At 40.4% G+C, this 18,401-nt stretch overlaps 1 protein-coding gene across 1 annotated transcript in view; it reads left to right on the top strand.

Annotated features, from left to right (window-relative positions):
- The window catches only part of LOC136857261 (runt-related transcription factor 2-like), a 324,877-nt gene that overhangs the window by 197,955 nt on the left and 108,521 nt on the right, over positions 1-18,401 (top strand). The window contains exon 3 of the mRNA XM_068225004.1: positions 9,368-9,501. Within this exon, the coding sequence (XP_068081105.1) occupies positions 9,368-9,501 (134 nt within the window). The remainder of the gene's footprint in view (positions 1-9,367; positions 9,502-18,401) is intronic.

The raw sequence follows: 18,401 nt of genomic DNA, 5'->3' as shown, positions 1-18,401 counted from the left end.
GCTAATGTATCTTAAATCAATGAACTTATCACCATAAGTATAATTTTGGACTATTTTAACTTTGTACATTTTCGCCTACAATGGTACCTTGTTTTTAATATTATCAATGAATGAGTTAAAGCTGATGATGCTATCAAATAGAACGAAGCATATACTTGTAATTATTAAAATAAACATTTCTGAACTTGAATTGTAAAGTTAGGACTCTTCTCCTATTTAACAAGCCTGGTGAGGTCAAAAATACGTTTATAACTTGTAGCATTCTATGTACTATTAAAACATGTATTGTAGGTTACAAAAGATGAGGACAGGAGGTGTTGAGGAAGAGTCACTTTAATTAACAGCCTGTAGTGCTTGATATAACAAGTGAATGTTGTTGGAACGTGAAACTATTTCCTCTTCTATGAAAACTGTCTACCTCAGGATTTTTTGGAAATGTATTTCTGATTGGAACTTGTATGGAGTCTCGTTATACTGGACGGATTTTCACTGGTAGTTTGAAAAAAATGATGTGGAGGTGTGTTAATTGATTCATGAGTTATAAAGAGCTGTAGTAAATGTTCTTATACAATCACATCGATATTATGCCACTGTAAGAACAATCTGTAGTATTTCGTCATACATGACCTGATCAAAAGTGTCCCTACACGTCCTATTCAAAACGGTTGTCAAATGTTCCTTCTTAAGTAATGCCTAGTGATGATGATGATGATGATGATGATGATGATGAAGTGCCATCAAGTCGACGTTGACTCCTGGCGACTCCATGGATAGACTGTCCCCGGATGTTTCAGTCTTCAACAATATACTTCAGATCCATCAGTGACATGTTCATGTTGGATTTGATGGAGTCTATCCATTTCAATGTTAGCCGCCGTCGTCTCCGAGAGCCTTCCACCTCCCCAGCATTGTCTTTTCCAATGAATCAGAGCGTCTCATAATGTGTACAACATATGACAACTGTAATCGTGTAATGAATGCCTCAAGAAACAGATCTTGAATGGCATATGCATGTGTTTTCTTGGCTACCAAAGCGATACGCAATATCCTTTTTCCAACACCACGGCTCAAATGAATCAATGTGCTTCCTGCCACAGTTCGTTACGGTCCAGCTTCCACATCCATATGTTCCTATAGAAACTATTATGGACTTAGTACAGGGTCTCTCATATAAATCAAGACCGAACGCAGGGTGTTTGTACTCTGCGCTCCGGCAGCTGCCTCATACGAACTTATGTCACGCGCGGCCACCCTACTTTAGGTGTGTACACAATATTATATGAAATCTTGTCTTAAAAAAAGATGTAAGTATCGTCATTCCTGGATTATACAGGCATTTTATATGGTTGCCACATTCTGGCCGACGAGAGGGGTTTCTGCCACTGTAATGTTTCTGATTTCACTCGTAATGTTTTATTTCATTTCCTCCAACGTGTGAGGATTTGTTCGATACACTTTTTCTTTCAGTTTACCCCACAATTAAAAATCACACACTGTTAAATCCGGAGAACGACGGGAAAATAGACCAGCACTAATCATTCTGTCTACAAACACTTCTGAGATTGTAAGAAGGGAATCTTCTGCTGTATGAACAGGGGCTGAGTGTTGTTCAACCCATTCACGTGATTTTTCCTCTTCCTTTAACTCATGGAAGAACGGCGTAAAAATGTCATTTACTGTCGTCTCGAAGAAAATAGGCCAAATTATTCGTCTTGCTCTAACAGCACACCAAACAACAATCTTCCTATCATAATGAGGGACTTCATGAAAACCATTAGGATTTTTGGCACAATAGCGAGGGTTGTGACTGTTCACACGACCATTAAGATGAAACCAGTACTTTTATATCCGAAAATATGCTGTTGCAATGAAAACTGTGTCACCGTGTTAACAGCTGAGATTCAGACTGGCGAGTAATGCTTGTAAGGTCAAGAACTATGCGCAGCTTACTGATCGGAGAATGAAAACGCCGCTTCGACGGTCTTAGTTTATAGAGAGACCCTGATCATCCACCGCTGACCTACTCCTAATAGCTGCTGCCGAGTATAAGAGCCGCAGTCGCTCCTAACTTGGGGCACAGACGCTGCTTACTACCTAGTATTGAACATTAATTCGGGAGGTTGTCCTTTACTACAACCCGTAATCTGCGGGGAAGACTGTCTACCTCGTGACAGACCATTCCTCCTAAAGCGCTATCGCAAGGATACTAGTTAGTGATGTGTGTCGTTCGGATCTGGAGCGAAGTCGTCGTTGTGATTCACCCTCAATGTGTTCGATAGAATTAGATTTGGGGATCTAGACAGGTGAGTTTCTTTTATAGAACCGTTTTCTTACAAACTACTCACGAACATAGCCCGCTTTATGAGAGCGAGCGTTATCCTTCTGGAACACACAGCGATGATGTCCTACTGCAGACACCAAGCAGATGATCAAAATGCCCCCATTTCCTTCTAGATTTAATTTGTTCTTTAGTATTACGAGGAGACTAAGTCTTTTTCACCATTTTTATGCCATTGTCGTCCCACTTTCACCAAATCTCACTGATCACACTGGCACGTAAGGTTCAAATGGCATTCGCGACACCCAAAATCTCTCATCTGACTGCCACATGATATAGCATAATTCATCCCTCCAAATCACGCATCCCAATTGGCAGCGCTTAGCCACCAGCGACCTGTGAGGTATATGAGTGGATACTTGAGGCTGGAACACCAGTCCTTGTGTCTCTCGGCGCGCAGTCACAAGCTCTACTATTAGTGACACTGCGGAATCCAAGCGGGGTGAATATGTGACGATATCATGCAATTCTCCAATGCTCGACTGCTTCCTTCGGCCAAATACCCATCCGTGATTCTGTTGTGGTTGTGTGTCTCACTTCACATCCCCGACTGTTAAGATGGACAACGTGAAAAGGGGCGGAAATGCTCCGTTCCATGTTTGGAGTCATAAACACTCTTCTTCCATCCATTCCGCGCGTATCTGCCATATAGCCCTCAGCCGTCTTTTATAACCACAGCAACGATCATAGTGACATCTAAGCTTCACTTCACATGTACATATGGGTGTCCAAATACTTTACAGAAGATCAGATAGTGTAGTTACTTGACCTAAGTGCAGTTCCTGTAACTTAATCTTAATTTCTGGAAATACCTTCACTACATGTGTTAGGAGATTTTCCAGTGTTTGCACTATTTTGACCTACAGAAGAATTTAAGTCAGGTTTAGTTTGTTAAAATTTCTCGTGAGCTGTTAGAGAAGGGAACAAGTTTGTCCAGTTAATTTATGAATTCAACGATTTCCTATGTTGAATATATAATTCATCATCTTTAAGACAACGAGATCGAAAGAAGGGAAAAGAACAATGTCTAATTTGTAAGCCAAGCTACTGTTGCTGTATTCAGAGTGAATTCTCTGTTACTACCAGAATACCGGTATCCAGGCTAATACCTTCAGGGTACACCAACATAAAATATAGGAGCAGGTGCTTGGACTTAACACCCAAGGCGAAATTCTACTGGATGGTACCAATGGTTGAGATGTTTAACATACCAACAATAATGGCAGGGATTACAAAGATTATTGATTACCCTTCAAAAGTCGATTCTCTCTGCCGGAATCAAACCCACGAACTCGGGACCATGATTCAGACATACAACTACTGATCCACCTAGGCACCTGAAACACCCTCTGTTGTTGTTTGATGCAGCCCTCCATGCCATCATATTGTGTGCTAATCTTTTCATTTCTACGTAACTACTACATCCTATATCTGCTCTAATCTGCTTGTCATATTCATACATTGGTCTACCCCTACCGTTCTTACCACCTACACTTCCCTCAAAAACTACCCGAAAAAGTCCTGGGGGTTTAAGATATGCCCTGTCTTATAACTCTCCTTCTCGTATAATGTTTACTAAATCGTTCTCCTCACACCAGTTCGGGTCATTATCTCTTCTTTCATTATTCGACCTACCCATCCTGCCTTCAACATTATTCTGTAGCAGCACATTTCAAAGGCATATATTCTCTTTCTTTCGGAGTTAATTATTGTCCATACTTCACTTCTGTAAATACCGCGCTCCAGACAAAAGTCTTCAAAACATCTTTCTAATTCCTACATAATTGTTCGAAGAGGGCAAATTGATTTTCTTAAGAAAGGCCCAGTGATGGCGGATGGACTGTTAGGTCGCGCATGCGGGACGGCCACAATACGTTTTCACACACCTTTCTCTTGACAACTTTGAAAGAAAATAGAAAAGCAAATTGAGTTCTTAAGGCTGCCCTTATCAGCTGTTTGTGTCATTTGGATGTACAATGTTGATTACATTTAAATGATACCATCACTGATGATATGACGTGAAAATTACGTAAATATCGAATTAGTTAAGCCGAACTATATTAACTGGAGGTAAATAAGTCCCCTGCAAAAATAATAGCTCAGAGCTATGATGGTTCGAATGTGATAAGCGGGCAACACACAGGTTTAAGGCAAGAAAGAAAGCAGTGTACAAATACGTGCACTTTGTTCATTGTTACGCCTATCAATTGAACTTTATTATCGAGCGCTCTGCCACCCACCATCAAAGCGGAAGGTATTTTAAAATAGCAATTTAGAAGGATTTTTCACGTTTTTCTCCAAATCTTCCAAATGGACAGCCGCACTAGATGAGGTCGTTTAGAAACGAGTCCCAAAAATGTCCGGATGGAATGTTAGGACAGGATGCGTAAGAACTGTTTTCGTCTCCAAAAATGAACTGAGTGAAGATTTTGGATGACTGTAAAGATTATTCTGGTTGTCTCAGAGAAATCTCGTTACATATCACTGAAAGCGAGCGGAATAGTTGGAGTCTAAAAGCTCATTCTGTATAGCTTTGGATAGTCCCAGACAAACACGACTGTTAGCTTTTTTCAATTTGCCCCTTTAAATTAGAGTCTAGTTCGATCATTAAGTTATCCAACCCGCGAAAAATTCCAGGATTATCAGATGAATTGGCTTCATTGTGTCGTCGCAGGGCGAACTCAGATTTTCCACAGAACTTAATGCAGTCAATCAGTTTACTGAGTATGTAACAGCTTTTCGATATGTCCTCATTGAACTGTTTAATTTTCAACCTATCCTCTTCAGTCCTGAACCTGTTTTCGCATTCAATATGTTATATTTTGCTAAAATAGCTTTAAAATGTTCAAGAAAAGAAAATGAAATTTTGCTATTTTTTTAATGACTTGTAGCATGTATGCTACATCAGGACTCAAGAGTTGATTATTCTACCATTATTAATCTCTTCCTTATATTTTATTGTATTATTCCAAGTAATTAAAATGACATGTAGCGTATATGCTACATATGGACTGAGGAGGCTATACGCACTAACTAACTGGTACCTGATGTCAACCTTACAAGCATCGCGAAACAATATTATTGCTTACATGCTTTCCACTAGATTTGTTTTGTTTTTTAACTCATTCAGGAGTTTTAGGTCCGTAACACCAGTTAAGATCCACGCTAGATCACGAGAATTCATAGCCGAACTCATGTAGCAGAAGAACGAATTTCTTATCTCACATCCTCCCACACAACCAGTCTGCATGCGCTTGAAAATAGCGTGCACAGAATTCATTTTCAAAATCAGTAATAATTAATCACCCTAAGATGTAAGCATTGCTAGAATAAGTATGAAAATTAAAAAAAGGAAAGACATTTAAAATTTAATCACTGTGAGCACAGCTCACCAGTTTTAACTCTAGAACACAGCAGCAATATTATTATTATCATCAATAAACACAGATAAAGAAATCGCGAGGATGTCACTATCAGCACAAGCGGTTCCAAATCACAATCGTGCCGGTAAATTAATACACACTGCTTTCAAAGCTTAATACCGCACAGAATAATCACCACGAATCACTAACATAAGGGAAGATCACAAACAAAATGTACAACTACGGACCATTATCACCGCACTCATTCAAGTCTTCTGCGCGAAAACGAACTCGCTCACTGCTTCCACTCCTCACGAAACGCGGGATGCAAGCCAGAGGCCTGTGTTACTTCACTTCTGCAATTTGAATTGGCGTTTCTGGTCCCAAATGTTACATTTCATTATCATTCATTATTGTTTTTCGTCTTGAAATATTAAAAATAGGGCAAACAAGGCCATGAATTATTATTTAATATAATTATATGCAGCCATGGCTGGCGCATGCTGGTGTAGGGGTTTGTGAAGATGCTTTTACTCCTACGGACTCTGCCGAGCTTAAAGTCTCTTCCCGCACACTTCATCCCTCCGAAACCGTCCACCGGCGTGCTTTCCTCTTACATTTATCTCCAGTTACCCTCACTATGTCCCGCTATACCTTGAGACGGAAGCTCGAGATTCCGTGCCTTATCTTCAACCTGAAAACATTTTCTAGCGAACGGCGTGCTAAAAGCCATATTGCCTAACAGTCTTCCTTATTGATGAGAATTTACAGTTTTACGATGTAATGCAATTTTCTTAGCGTTATTTGAGTCCAGTTTTTGAATTGATATATAGATAGAAAATTTAAAAAACCTCTTAGTTATTTAGGGAGGACACCGTCCGGGAGTCCTTACGGACCAGCCGCTGCTGGAAAGGCCTTCGTATCTTTTGCTTGTCTGCAGTTTTAAGTTACGTCGTCCTTACCTCTGCTATCGTTAGCTAAAATATTAATAGATTTACGACTTTAGGGTACATCAACACGAAATATACGAAATATATTATATTTCCTGCATTCCTTAACTTATTTTGACTGCACTCCATTACTTTTGTTCTGGATTTATTTATTTTTATTTTGTACTCCGTCTCGAGGACTGTGTGTAGGTCTACACCATTCAGCAATTTCTCCAGATATCCAGAAGACTCAGAAATAACACTAATATATTTAATTAGATCCATCTCAGAAATATCGCTCATAGGGTCGGTTGGTGCATGAATTTCAGTGGGCTTGGCAGACTGATTTGTAATAGAAACTTCTGTCTCAGTGAGGAAAGCAACGGGAAACTGCCTCACTCCTCATTTCCCTAGTATGCCTCTTCAGTGATACCTAGGCTATCTATAACAGATGTTAGTGGAGTTGTAGACGATCAAACCAGCCTTCGGCCTGAATACCCAACATATACATCTCAGAAAAGGCTACGAAATACCTTTTGGAAAGTAAAAGATTTCACTTGCAGTAACCACGGCACTAGAGTAAGATGGATAGAGGAAGATTTAATCTGTGACCGTCCACTTTTTCCCTCACTGGAATAATCTGGCATTCATATCTGGTATAGTTCGTGTCAATTCAATGTCCGTATGCCACTCCATAAGTGCAAGCATTGTTGCTAAATGTTTTGACTTCCTGATGGGGAATTTCGGATGAACTGAGCTCGTATTTTTAACATGGATATGATTTTTGCGCTGCGGGTCTGTCTGGAACTAGCGCCATCATTTTTCCGACACTATTGTAACCATGGCAACCAGTGTTCCCTTAATGTATACTAAATCAGTAGCGTCTTCTTTCCACTGTGCTCTTTTTCCCTGCAAGCAAGAACTTGAGGAAATCTTATATCAAGTGAACACCGTTTTACTCCTCAGAATTAAAATCCTTGAACTGAACGGAAAATGAAACCAGGGCATTGGAATAAGCGACAGGAACGCTACCTCTACGCAAGAGGGTGGATAATAATAATAATAATAATAATAATAATAATAATAATAAGTAAACTCGTGTCCTCATCCCGAGGTGATGCAGGTCTTTTCAGGCACACCCCCATTGGAGGTGAGTTGCATGTACCATTTCAACGACATACCAGCCCTCCTGCCATTCTTAAATTTCTGGCAGTACCGGGAATCGAACCCGGGCCCCCGAGGACGGCAGCTAATACACTAACCGTTACTCTACGGAGGCGGACATAATAATAATAATAAGTTATTATTATAGTAATAATGATATAGTACATTAATCAAAACAGAGTGTCTGTATGCTAGTGAATGCCTCCGAATGACAAGATGTCGGGACTGAGAGAAATCTTGGATAGCCAGTATAGGGCACGAGTAAGGGGAGAAATATACCAAGAAAATAAAAGATTGTTTGGGTCAATGAAAGAAAGAAGACTAAATTTGTATGGACGAGAAGAGGCTGACAAAGCAGATCTTTAAAACACTCCACAGTAAACCTAAAATTTCCGACAAATGATTCAGGGAGGCAAGAAAGAATCTTGAGCAGTCTGCATTAAATCGGGAAGATATCCTAAACCAAACAAAATATAGATCAGTGATCCAAAGTTTCAGAGGCTACTATGACGAACAGCAACTGAATATGGAATGGACAGAAGAAGGAAGAGTCTGACAGAGAAAAATGCAAGGATTTTGGGCTGCAAAAAAGGCTTCCAGTAATGTGTGATTGTTGCTTAACGTGGTCTCAAATGGCCGTAAACGAATATAATAATAATAATAATAATAATAATAATAATAATAATAATAATAATAATAATATTTACGAAGCCTAGAATGCCTTTTGAGGATACACTCATTCTTCTTTCGATTTGTCGGAAACGTTTATCTCCGCTGTGAGTGGAGTAATGTGATGCATTATCTGTATCCCCTGCATGTGGTAAAAGGTTGGTAAGAGGGTAACAACAAAATAATCTGTACTCGTCTTCTACGCTCACAAACATTTCCATGATTCTATGCGTTTCCGTCAAGCGAAGGAAATGTTCGTGTGCGAATTTTATTTTATTACAACCTTTGGCAGGCATCCCTATATTACATTTAAGTAAGATGCAACTGTAACTATACACATCTAACACGAATTGTAGAAAGAATCATCTGATACACTAGCGTGACTTGGTGACAGGCAATTTAAGGATCTTTATGGCAAGGTTGTTTTCATTGTCTGAGTGAGAACAGAGAACGAAAAATTCAGCTCATGTTGAGTGAGGGAGGAAGGGAGTTCAATACTAGCCTTAAGGGTTTTTGTCAGAAGGGTATTCTTTCCTTGAGGCTACTGTGAATCCAGGATCGCTTATCGATCCCATCCGAGGTCGATGGCTTTCAAGGATGATATTCTGAAGAGCAGATTCATCTGCCTGTGATGATCTCATCAGGGTGGTTCTGCTTGGACACCACAGAGTCCCTAAGGGCCATAAAAGTCCGTTTGGATGTTCTGAGACGTCCTTCAATATAAGCAGAGTGACCGAAGTTGCAAATGACATATTTCAGCTATTTAGGTAGCAAAGTTATAAATGAATCCTGGCTACAACCATGCACATGGCGATTTTTATTAAGCTGCTGACACAGGGCAAACTTCAATGTTATGAACCAGAAAATATTGTCAAAAACTTATTCTTTCATTCACTGAATGATTTCTATCTTCTTGTTACAGGTCATCAGTCGTTTCATCCGTTCCACTTCGGACCAAGACCCTTCCACTTCGGCAACCCGCTTGACCCACAGCGCGTGCCGGATCCCCTGGTGGGTTCGCTACCATTCAAGCTTACCGGTAAGTAGACCGTAACTTGATCGCTACAGCAAATTAGTAAAGTGTAATTTTATTGTTGCTTGATAATGCAGCAGATATTTTCTAGTTACCTCTGCAGATGTCACTTCCTTCCGTGAAGCATGTTTTCTGTACCATTACTTTAACAAATATCATGTAATGCTCACCACATTCTGTGGTTATATGGTGCGGGAGATCATGTTCTTATGAATTTCAATTACATAAATACAATCTAATATGGGATCGTTTTCTAACTGCTAGTGTCAAATTGATTTTAATTAGTTACATTCCTTATCCCGAAATAACGTAATTAGGTCTTGGATTTTTAGGACCCAGAAAAAACAGCCCGAATGCATGCACATATGCTCTTAAGAATAACTAAATATGACCCGAAACAAATGGAAAATATGAGCCAAACATAAGTATTTCCAATGAATGTTTTTTTCCACTAGTTATTTTATAATAGACTGCCGGTCCAGTGGGGTAGGAGTAGAGTGCCTGCCTCTCGCCCGGAGGCTCCGAGTACGATTCCCGGCCAGGTCAGGGATTTTTCTCTCGACCTGAGGGCTGGTTCGAGATCCACTCAGCCTACGTGATGAGAATTGAGGAGCTATCTGACGGTGAGATGGCGGTTCCGGTCTGAAAGCCCAGAATAATGACCGAGAGGATGCGTCGTGCTGACCACACGGCCCCTCGTAATCTGCAGGCCTTCGGGCTAAGCAACGGTCGTTGGGCAGGCCATAGCCCTTTCAAGGGCGTTAAGTGCCGTGGGGTTTGGTTTGGTTTATTTTATAATAGACAGAATTTAACTAGAACGTTACCTTAATTCCACCAGTCTCTATCACGAATTAATTAAACTTAAATCAGAATCGAATATATGCTATTTTGAATTAATATTGCAGTCTTACACGTAGCCTCTGTGGTTCAGATAGCAGTGCAGCGGCCATTCTCCGCTGAGTTCCGCAGTTCAAATCCTGGTCACTCCATGTGAGATTTGTGGTGGACAAAGCGGAGGCAGGACAGGTTTTTCTCAGGGTAGGCCCTGTTCCGATTTTCCCTGTCATCAGTCATTCTATTTTATCAGTCAGTCATTAATCATTGCCCCAGAGGAGTACAAAAGGCTTCCCTCTGCCGGCACAATTCCTGTCCTCCCCGCTAGATGGGGGCTTCCTTCATTCGATTCTTGACCACGCTGAATGACTGGAAACAGGCTGTGAATTGCAGTCTGCAGTGATGACAGAGACCGAAACAATGCTCCTGAGGCCTTTTATTACACTGAACAATCAAATTTAAATACTACACAAAATGCTATAATCCTAAATTACACTCTCACTCACACACACGTATATTTATATATATAAATACAGTACATACTCAAATACTACTAAGAATTTATTTATACATCAGTTACATAACTAACAGAAATACGCTTAAATTTAACCTCTTGTAATAATAATAATAATAATAATCATAATAATAATAATAATAATAATAATAATAATGCAAGTAAAAAAGCAAAGCAAAGTCATCTTCGTACGGGCCATGAAGGTTGTCTGGTATTGAAGTGTACAATATGACACTGTCAGTCATCAAATAGGTTGTTATTCTTGGTTTCATAATTTTAAGATTGGTTACAAATAACTACAAGACAAATGTGAATATGATGAGATGACTCTCCAGTGGAAAAGTATTAAAGTCTAGGATTCCTTAGAGGAGTGGAATGTAAAGGCTTCCACTAACCGTAACCTCGACACTTGGTGGGGTAGAGTGGCCGCCTTTGCCCTCAGGAATTAACCTGTTACTCATTTTTGGTGTAGGCTGAGTGAACCTCAGGGCCACATGCACCTCTGGAAGTGGAAAGTAATAATAATGACAAGTTATTGAATAGTTCCAGTTTACGCAGCCACTAATTGTCACAACAATAATTAATGACAATAATGATAATAATGAAATTCCACAGCCTGTTTCTAGTCATTCGACCGGGTCAGGAATGGAATGAATGAAGCTCCCCGTCTAGCGGACAGGATCTGAACTGTGCCGGCTGGTGGAGCCTCATCTGCGGCAATGATTAATGACTGACAGATGAAATGAAATTATATTGTAGAATGTCCACGGAATGAAAGATGGCAGGGAAAACCGGAGTACACGGAGAGAGATCTATCCCGCCTCAGCTCTGTCCAGCCATCGTTTTCTGCTATGCACTACACGCCTTTCCACTCCGGCTGAGAGCGCGTGCATTGAATTAGTATACAATTTCTCCACTACCCACCTCTCAGCACTACTAGGATGTCGGCCGGTGCGCTGGAAGGCACTAATTTCTTCTTCCCCATCGTACATGGTCTTTTCTAAAAGTGATGTCCTGACAATTTTAGGGATGTGACACAGGTCGAAGGTTTGGAATAGAGGTCTGTCTATTAGTTATCGGAATTAACAATGCACCGAGATTCACTGTGGGCACAAAATATATAATTGAAGTAAAATGTATAGTAAAGTACATACCTCTTACTCCCCATTCATAACAGCATTTTTTGCTAGACATTACAACGCTTCATAGCACTTACTTTAATTTCGCACACTTTGAAGACGAGGATTTTTCCTCCGGTAGAGAATCATTCCTCCCTGAAGCCTTAATGGCACTTTCTTAATTTAACACTTTAAGTACCATTATGCCAGCTCTGTCACAGTTAATGTAACTATGGAGCCTTGCAAATGATCTTTATTGAAATTAAGATTTCTCTTTGAATTTCCTTTACGTCGCACAGACACAGATAGGTCTTATGGCGACGATGGGATAGGAAAGGCCTAGGAGTTGGAAGGAAGCGGCCGTGGCAATTAAGTTGCAGCCCCAGCATTTGCCTGGTGTGAAAATGGGAAACCACGGAAAACCATTTTCAGGGCTGCCGACAGTGGGGTTCGAACCTACTATCTACCGAATACTGGATACTGGCCGCACTTCAGCGAGTGCAGCTATCGAGCTCGGTCAACTGGGGATTAGGACCAGTACCTCCCCAGGCGGCCTCACCTGCTATGATGAACAGGGGCCTTGTGGGTGATGGGGAGATTGGAAGGGATAGAGAAGGAAGAGGGAAGGAAACAGCCGTGACCATAGGTACCATCCCGCAACTTGCCTGAAGAAGAATTGAGAAACCAAGGAAAGCCACTTCGAGGTGGTGGGAATCGAACCCTCTACACTCAGTTGACCTTCAGAGACTGAGTGGACCCCTTTACAGTTCTCCTACCACTTTCCAAATTTCGTGGCAGAGTCAGGAATCGAACACGGGCCTCCAAGGGTGGTAGTTAATCACACTAACCACTACACAGAGGTGGGTTATTATTATTATTATTATTATTATTATTATTATTATTATTTCTTGTGTTTTTCGAGCTCGGCTCCGTGACTTAATGGTCAGCGTCTCGATGTTCGAGACTCAAAATTGTTTCTCAAATGGGTCATGGAACGTTAATCATGGACTGCTAATTCTCTTGGATCGGAGACTCGGTGTTTGACTTATCCTCAATATAGCTGCAACACAGTACTATCTTCAACTCATTAACATATAGGCTACTGTAGATTCCTACACACGGGAGAACCCACCCATTCTCTTCGAGTGAGCTGCCTTGTAGAGTCTGAACCAGGCTGATAACATTCACACGAAATTATTATACTTAATTTGTAGGATGTTTTCGTTTGTCATCCCTTTTTTCACCCTTGTTCAAGGATGTGGGAAATTAACTCATGTTTTTTAATATAGCTCGTTCCTCAACCCCAGTTTATGTAGGTGGTTAGGCTCGGTTTGGTATCCGTGTAGCACCAATCCCAGAAAAGTCCGAAACAGATTCTAATAATCCCTTCATTGTCAGGAAACGTAAAAAAATCATTAGCAGAGCGCTGTGAGATACAAATCCTAAATTGTTAAGTTGGTTGCTTTTTTGTTTCGTTTGGTTTCGTTTCGTTTGTAGAAGGGAGCTTGAAGTGGAGCGGTGGCTGGGGGTTTACAATGGGAGGTGCATTACGTTAATACAAAAAGCCTTAAAAATTCGCTCCATGCTTGTGGGTCGTTATGATGAGAACACTTGTTCGCCAATGGCGCGGAGCAAAACTCACGAGAACACGACGAGGAATATTACAACAGCTTAAAGCCTCGATGAGGGAGGGGGGCGGAAGTGGGGAAATACGGGGGAATGAGAAAGAGAGAGGTGAAACTAGAATCGAAAGAGGATTGCAGAATTAGTGGGATCTCGTTGCTGGGAGCAAAAAGCAGCCTCAAATCGCGTTGTCGTGGTGATGTGCACCTTGGTATGGGAGAGGGGGGTCAGGAGCGCTGGACAAAGCGGCTTACATCACACGGGCCGGCCAGCCAGGAGAGTGCCGTCCTCTCCACATCTTATTCGCCCAGATATAGAAATACGGAATGCGCTACGAAGCCGCCAACTTTCCGTTACCAGTATAGACCCGGTCACAATTTATACAAGTATGTTCAGCTCTCTGTTAAGAGCCCGGATTATTGTGCAATATCATTGTGCGAAATATATATGTAAACATGTAGTAAATATAAGTGAAATACGTAATTAAATAGATAATTTTCATCCAATTTGTAATGAAATATTCATAAAATATGCCATAGTATAAACACAATAAATTTAAAAAAAATATTCGTATATTCCTTTTATTACGACTTATGGTTACGATAGGAGACTATACAATTGTTTTAAATACCTCCAAATTTTATGAACAATGTATTTTTGCTGTAACTAATTTCTATTACCCTCATGCCCTGAAAAATAGAACAATAAAGATTACTAAATAGAGTTAATATAGAATATGTATTTAAACCCCGTCCGCCTCTGTGGTATAGTGATTAGCATGATTAGCTGCCCCCCTGGAGGCCCGGGTTCGTTTCCCGGCTCTGCCACAAATTTGAAAAGCGGTACGAGGGCTGGAACTGGGTTCACTCAGCCTTGGGAGGTCGAGTGTGTAGAGGGATTCGATTCCCACCTCAGCAATCGTGGAAGTGGTTTTCCGTGGGTTCCCACTTCTCCTCCAGGCAAATGTCGGGATGGTACCTAACTTAAGACCATAGCCGCATCCTTCTCTCTTCCTTGTCCGTCCTTTCCAATCTTCCCATCCCCCTACAAGGCCCCTGTTCAGCATAGCAGGTGAGGCTGCTGGGGTGATGTACTAGTCTTCCTCCCCAGTTGTACCCCCGACACATAGTCTCATGTTCCAGAACACTGCTCTTGAGGCGGTAGAGGTGAGATCCCTCGCTGAGGCTGAGGGAGAAACCAACCTTGGAGGGTAAACGGATTGAGAAAGAAAGAAAGAAAGAAAGAACGTTTTACCGTGATGCGCAATGTTTCACCAAGTAATTCACAATGTTTTTATTGTGATATTTTGGTGCTGATCCGATGAAATTCTCTTGTAGGCTAAGAAGAATCGTCCATCATAACAGAAAGTCATCGGTGCAAACAGGTAAAAAGCCTGGATAATCTAGCTTTCGTTTCAACACTACATTGTGTTCGTCAGAAACTCTGACCAATGAAAGACACCTAGCTATCCCACATTATGAGAAATGATTAGCGCAGGCCTTCGGGCAGAGCAGCGGTCGCTTGGTAGGCTATGGCCCTTCGGGGCTTCGCGCCATGGAGTTTTTTTTTTTTGCTAGGGGCTTTACGTCGCACCGACACAGATAGGTCTTATGGCGACGATGGGATAGGAAAGGCGTAGGAGTTGGAATGAAGCGGCCGTGGCCTTAATTAAGGTACAGCCCCAGCATTTGCCTGGTGTGAAAATGGGAAACCACGGAAAACCATCTTCAGGGCTGCCGATAGTGGGATTCGAACCTACTATCTCCCGGAGTTTGGTTTTTAATAGTGCTGTTGTACGCAGTTGAGGCACTAGGACCCACTGTATTCTCAAAGGGTTAGAAATACGAATGTTAAAATAATTTTTAAGTCAACCTTAGCTATTTAAATATATTCTATAGGCTACGCGATGGAATTCGGCAATTATTTTACTAGGCCTGTAGTCTGGAAATTAAATGAACTGACATAATGTTTTGTAATCATAAGATATGTACAGAAATGTTATTCTTCACGTGATATGTAAAATTATGTAATATTACTAAACTGTGTAAAACAATGTGAAATGAATCACAGGTATAACCATATGAGAAACACACTACACCGTTTTCTTTCATTTTCAGTTGTTTGCAAGTAAAGGAATGGAATATGTAATTTAAGAGTCCGGGCAAAAGATATGTAATGCAACTACTAAATAATATTTCCCCAAAATCGCCGAGTCAAAACTACTGGACATAAAGAAATTAATTTTTGCGGATACATTTAAATTAGAATGTAGGTGCTCAATAAGGGAGGAATTTCGGATATTCCTCCGCTAAGGGGGTTTAAAAGTGCGGTGGGGTATTGCTTAAATGAGTGTATGTATATCTCAAAAACTGAAAAGTGTATAGACGTAAAAATTGATATTTGGAATCTCCTTTAAAAATAAATATGATTTTTTTCTTTTCTAAAAATCCACTTAGGTGGAGAGTGGGGGAAATACTGATAAAATGGTTGAATTCTTTTTATGGGGATACTTATACCTAAAAAATGAAGATATTACAGGCGTGGAAACAGGTATTTGGAATCACCTTAAAAAGAAAAGAAACATGTATTTTTATTTTGTTTTCGACTTGAGAGAAGACTGTTTCTCATATGCAGTGGCGTGCGGCGAACATATTCATTACCCCAGCTGCAAAGAGGTTTTGTAAATATAAAAATCGTAGCCCCACTAAACTCTCTAAAGTCAGCATTACCATTTTATAAAGCTGCATTTTTCGTGGAGAGTTCTACCTGAGAAAGATCTTTCAATGATATTTTCAACCACACGCTCGCATATACTTCCAAATTGATATTCACGGCAAATTTTAAACAATGTACTTACAGATTCATTCGGTGATGCTTCGTGAAAGTACAGTCATGGTTCTCACATAAATACACGTGGACTGTTTGTTTTTTACTTAAAACGCCTAATCAGAACTAATCAGCAAAATTTAACTGGTATTTTACCGTCGTGAAGTTTTGTAGTTTCACTGTCATACTGAGTGTAGGTGCATCAACAACAAACGAGGGAAAATATTTGTCGCGACGTATAACACACGTTATATTAATGAAGAATGACACAAAACTCGTGAAACCTTCCCCTATAATCCCAGATGAACACTACGAAAATTCACTATATACCACCATCATAGACAACCATTCGCGCTTAACTCTGTGTTCATGCTGGGCAACCTAAATATTTTTCTGCTGCTATCGGAACATATGCTCTACACGTGCCATCAATGAATTGCTCGAAGGAACTGTATACATGCCGAAATCCAAGACTAAAATATATTCTTTTATATTACAAATTATTTCATATACTTGCTCTATTATTATTAGCAAGCGGCTATACTGTTATGATGTTGATATTTTTCTTGCAGTCTCTAGTGTGTGGCGCTGAAGACTTCGAGTGTCAAGTATTAAAACTAACACCCCGTACCTAAGCTAGCTGGCCTGTCACCGTAAATTGCTGTCGGGGGAGGGGCTATAGCTTCGCCTCGAGGAAGCTTCAAGTGCATGCGTCATCCAAGCGACCTTAAATTTCGCTTAGGTTAGCTTTCTATCGCGCCGGCAAGGAAACCCAGTTCGCTGGAGCTGAACTGTGTTAGTGCGAGCGGATTGCCGAGGGAGCTGTACTTGGCTTGGCTTAGATGTTCATAATTTTTTAAACATTATAAAAAGCGTTTTAAGGAATAATTAGAAAATGTTAACACAAAGTTCTTTATCCCAGCTGTGCTGGGGTAGATGGGGTTCAGTGCACGCCACACGTGTACAGTTCTATGTCGCATGACCATTTTAGCCCCAACAGGCAATGCCACAAACGTGGTTTACAAAGAGTTTCTGGGGTAAATGAAATTAATTTTTTCCGTGATGTTTTATATTTTAGAGATTTTCATACTGTATAATATTTTAGTACAGTACCGAGGAACGATTACTTTGATTAAATTACGAAATCCACGTGAGCGAAGCCGTGGGTAACTGATAGAAAGATATAAATACCAAAAGATTCTGCATACGACTTACCATATCAATATACAGTGGTCTTCCACTGAATTAGGAATAGGAATGTTAGTCTTTCTCCCTATTTAATAAAACATAATGAACATTTCAGATAATTTTACTATAATTTAGAAAGCAGTATTAAAATACATGTAATGTATTTTGTACCGAGTGATTCGCCCGTGCGTTTAGGGTCGCGCAGCTCTGAGCTAGCACAGATTGCTTTTCTAGGAGGGACGAAAGAGGAAATAGTGGAATTGGAAGTGAAAAAGACATTTGGCCTGGTGTGATAATTAGAAACAGCTAATAACCTTGCCGAGATACTCACTACCTCCCGAATGCAAGCTTATAGCTACACGTCCCGGTTTTCTCTTAAGTATATTTTTAGCCTTTAACTAGTGTGGTCTGGACCTGCTGCTAATACCAGAATCCGTGGGAACAATCATCAAAGTATACTTGCTCCTGATGAGTTTCAATCATGATAAGCTTGTAAAGTCATAGCAAGCTATGATTGCCCTTTAAGGGGAGTCGTAACTGGAATGTTACAATTTTTTTTTACCAAAAATCAAATTTTCACTTTTAACCTTAAAAAAATCACCCAATCCTTCCATTTCAAATACGTCATCAGTTTTTACCTAACGCAATTTTTGAAGCTCTAAATGTCGGATTTAAAGGGTAGTGGTTCGGCGTATATAGAGCAAGCATACGCCCCTTTCTCTCATGCTGTCAGACAAAATTAGCTTCGAAGTACTTTCGGACTACCATTTCAATAATACAGCTGGAATGTATTTACCTTATAG

The sequence above is a fragment of the Anabrus simplex genome, chromosome 1 (genome assembly GCF_040414725.1).
Source record: "Anabrus simplex isolate iqAnaSimp1 chromosome 1, ASM4041472v1, whole genome shotgun sequence".
NCBI lineage: Eukaryota > Metazoa > Arthropoda > Insecta > Orthoptera > Tettigoniidae > Anabrus > Anabrus simplex.
The sequence above is the reverse complement of the archived record's forward strand: the minus strand, read 5'-3'. Positions and strand labels throughout refer to the sequence as shown.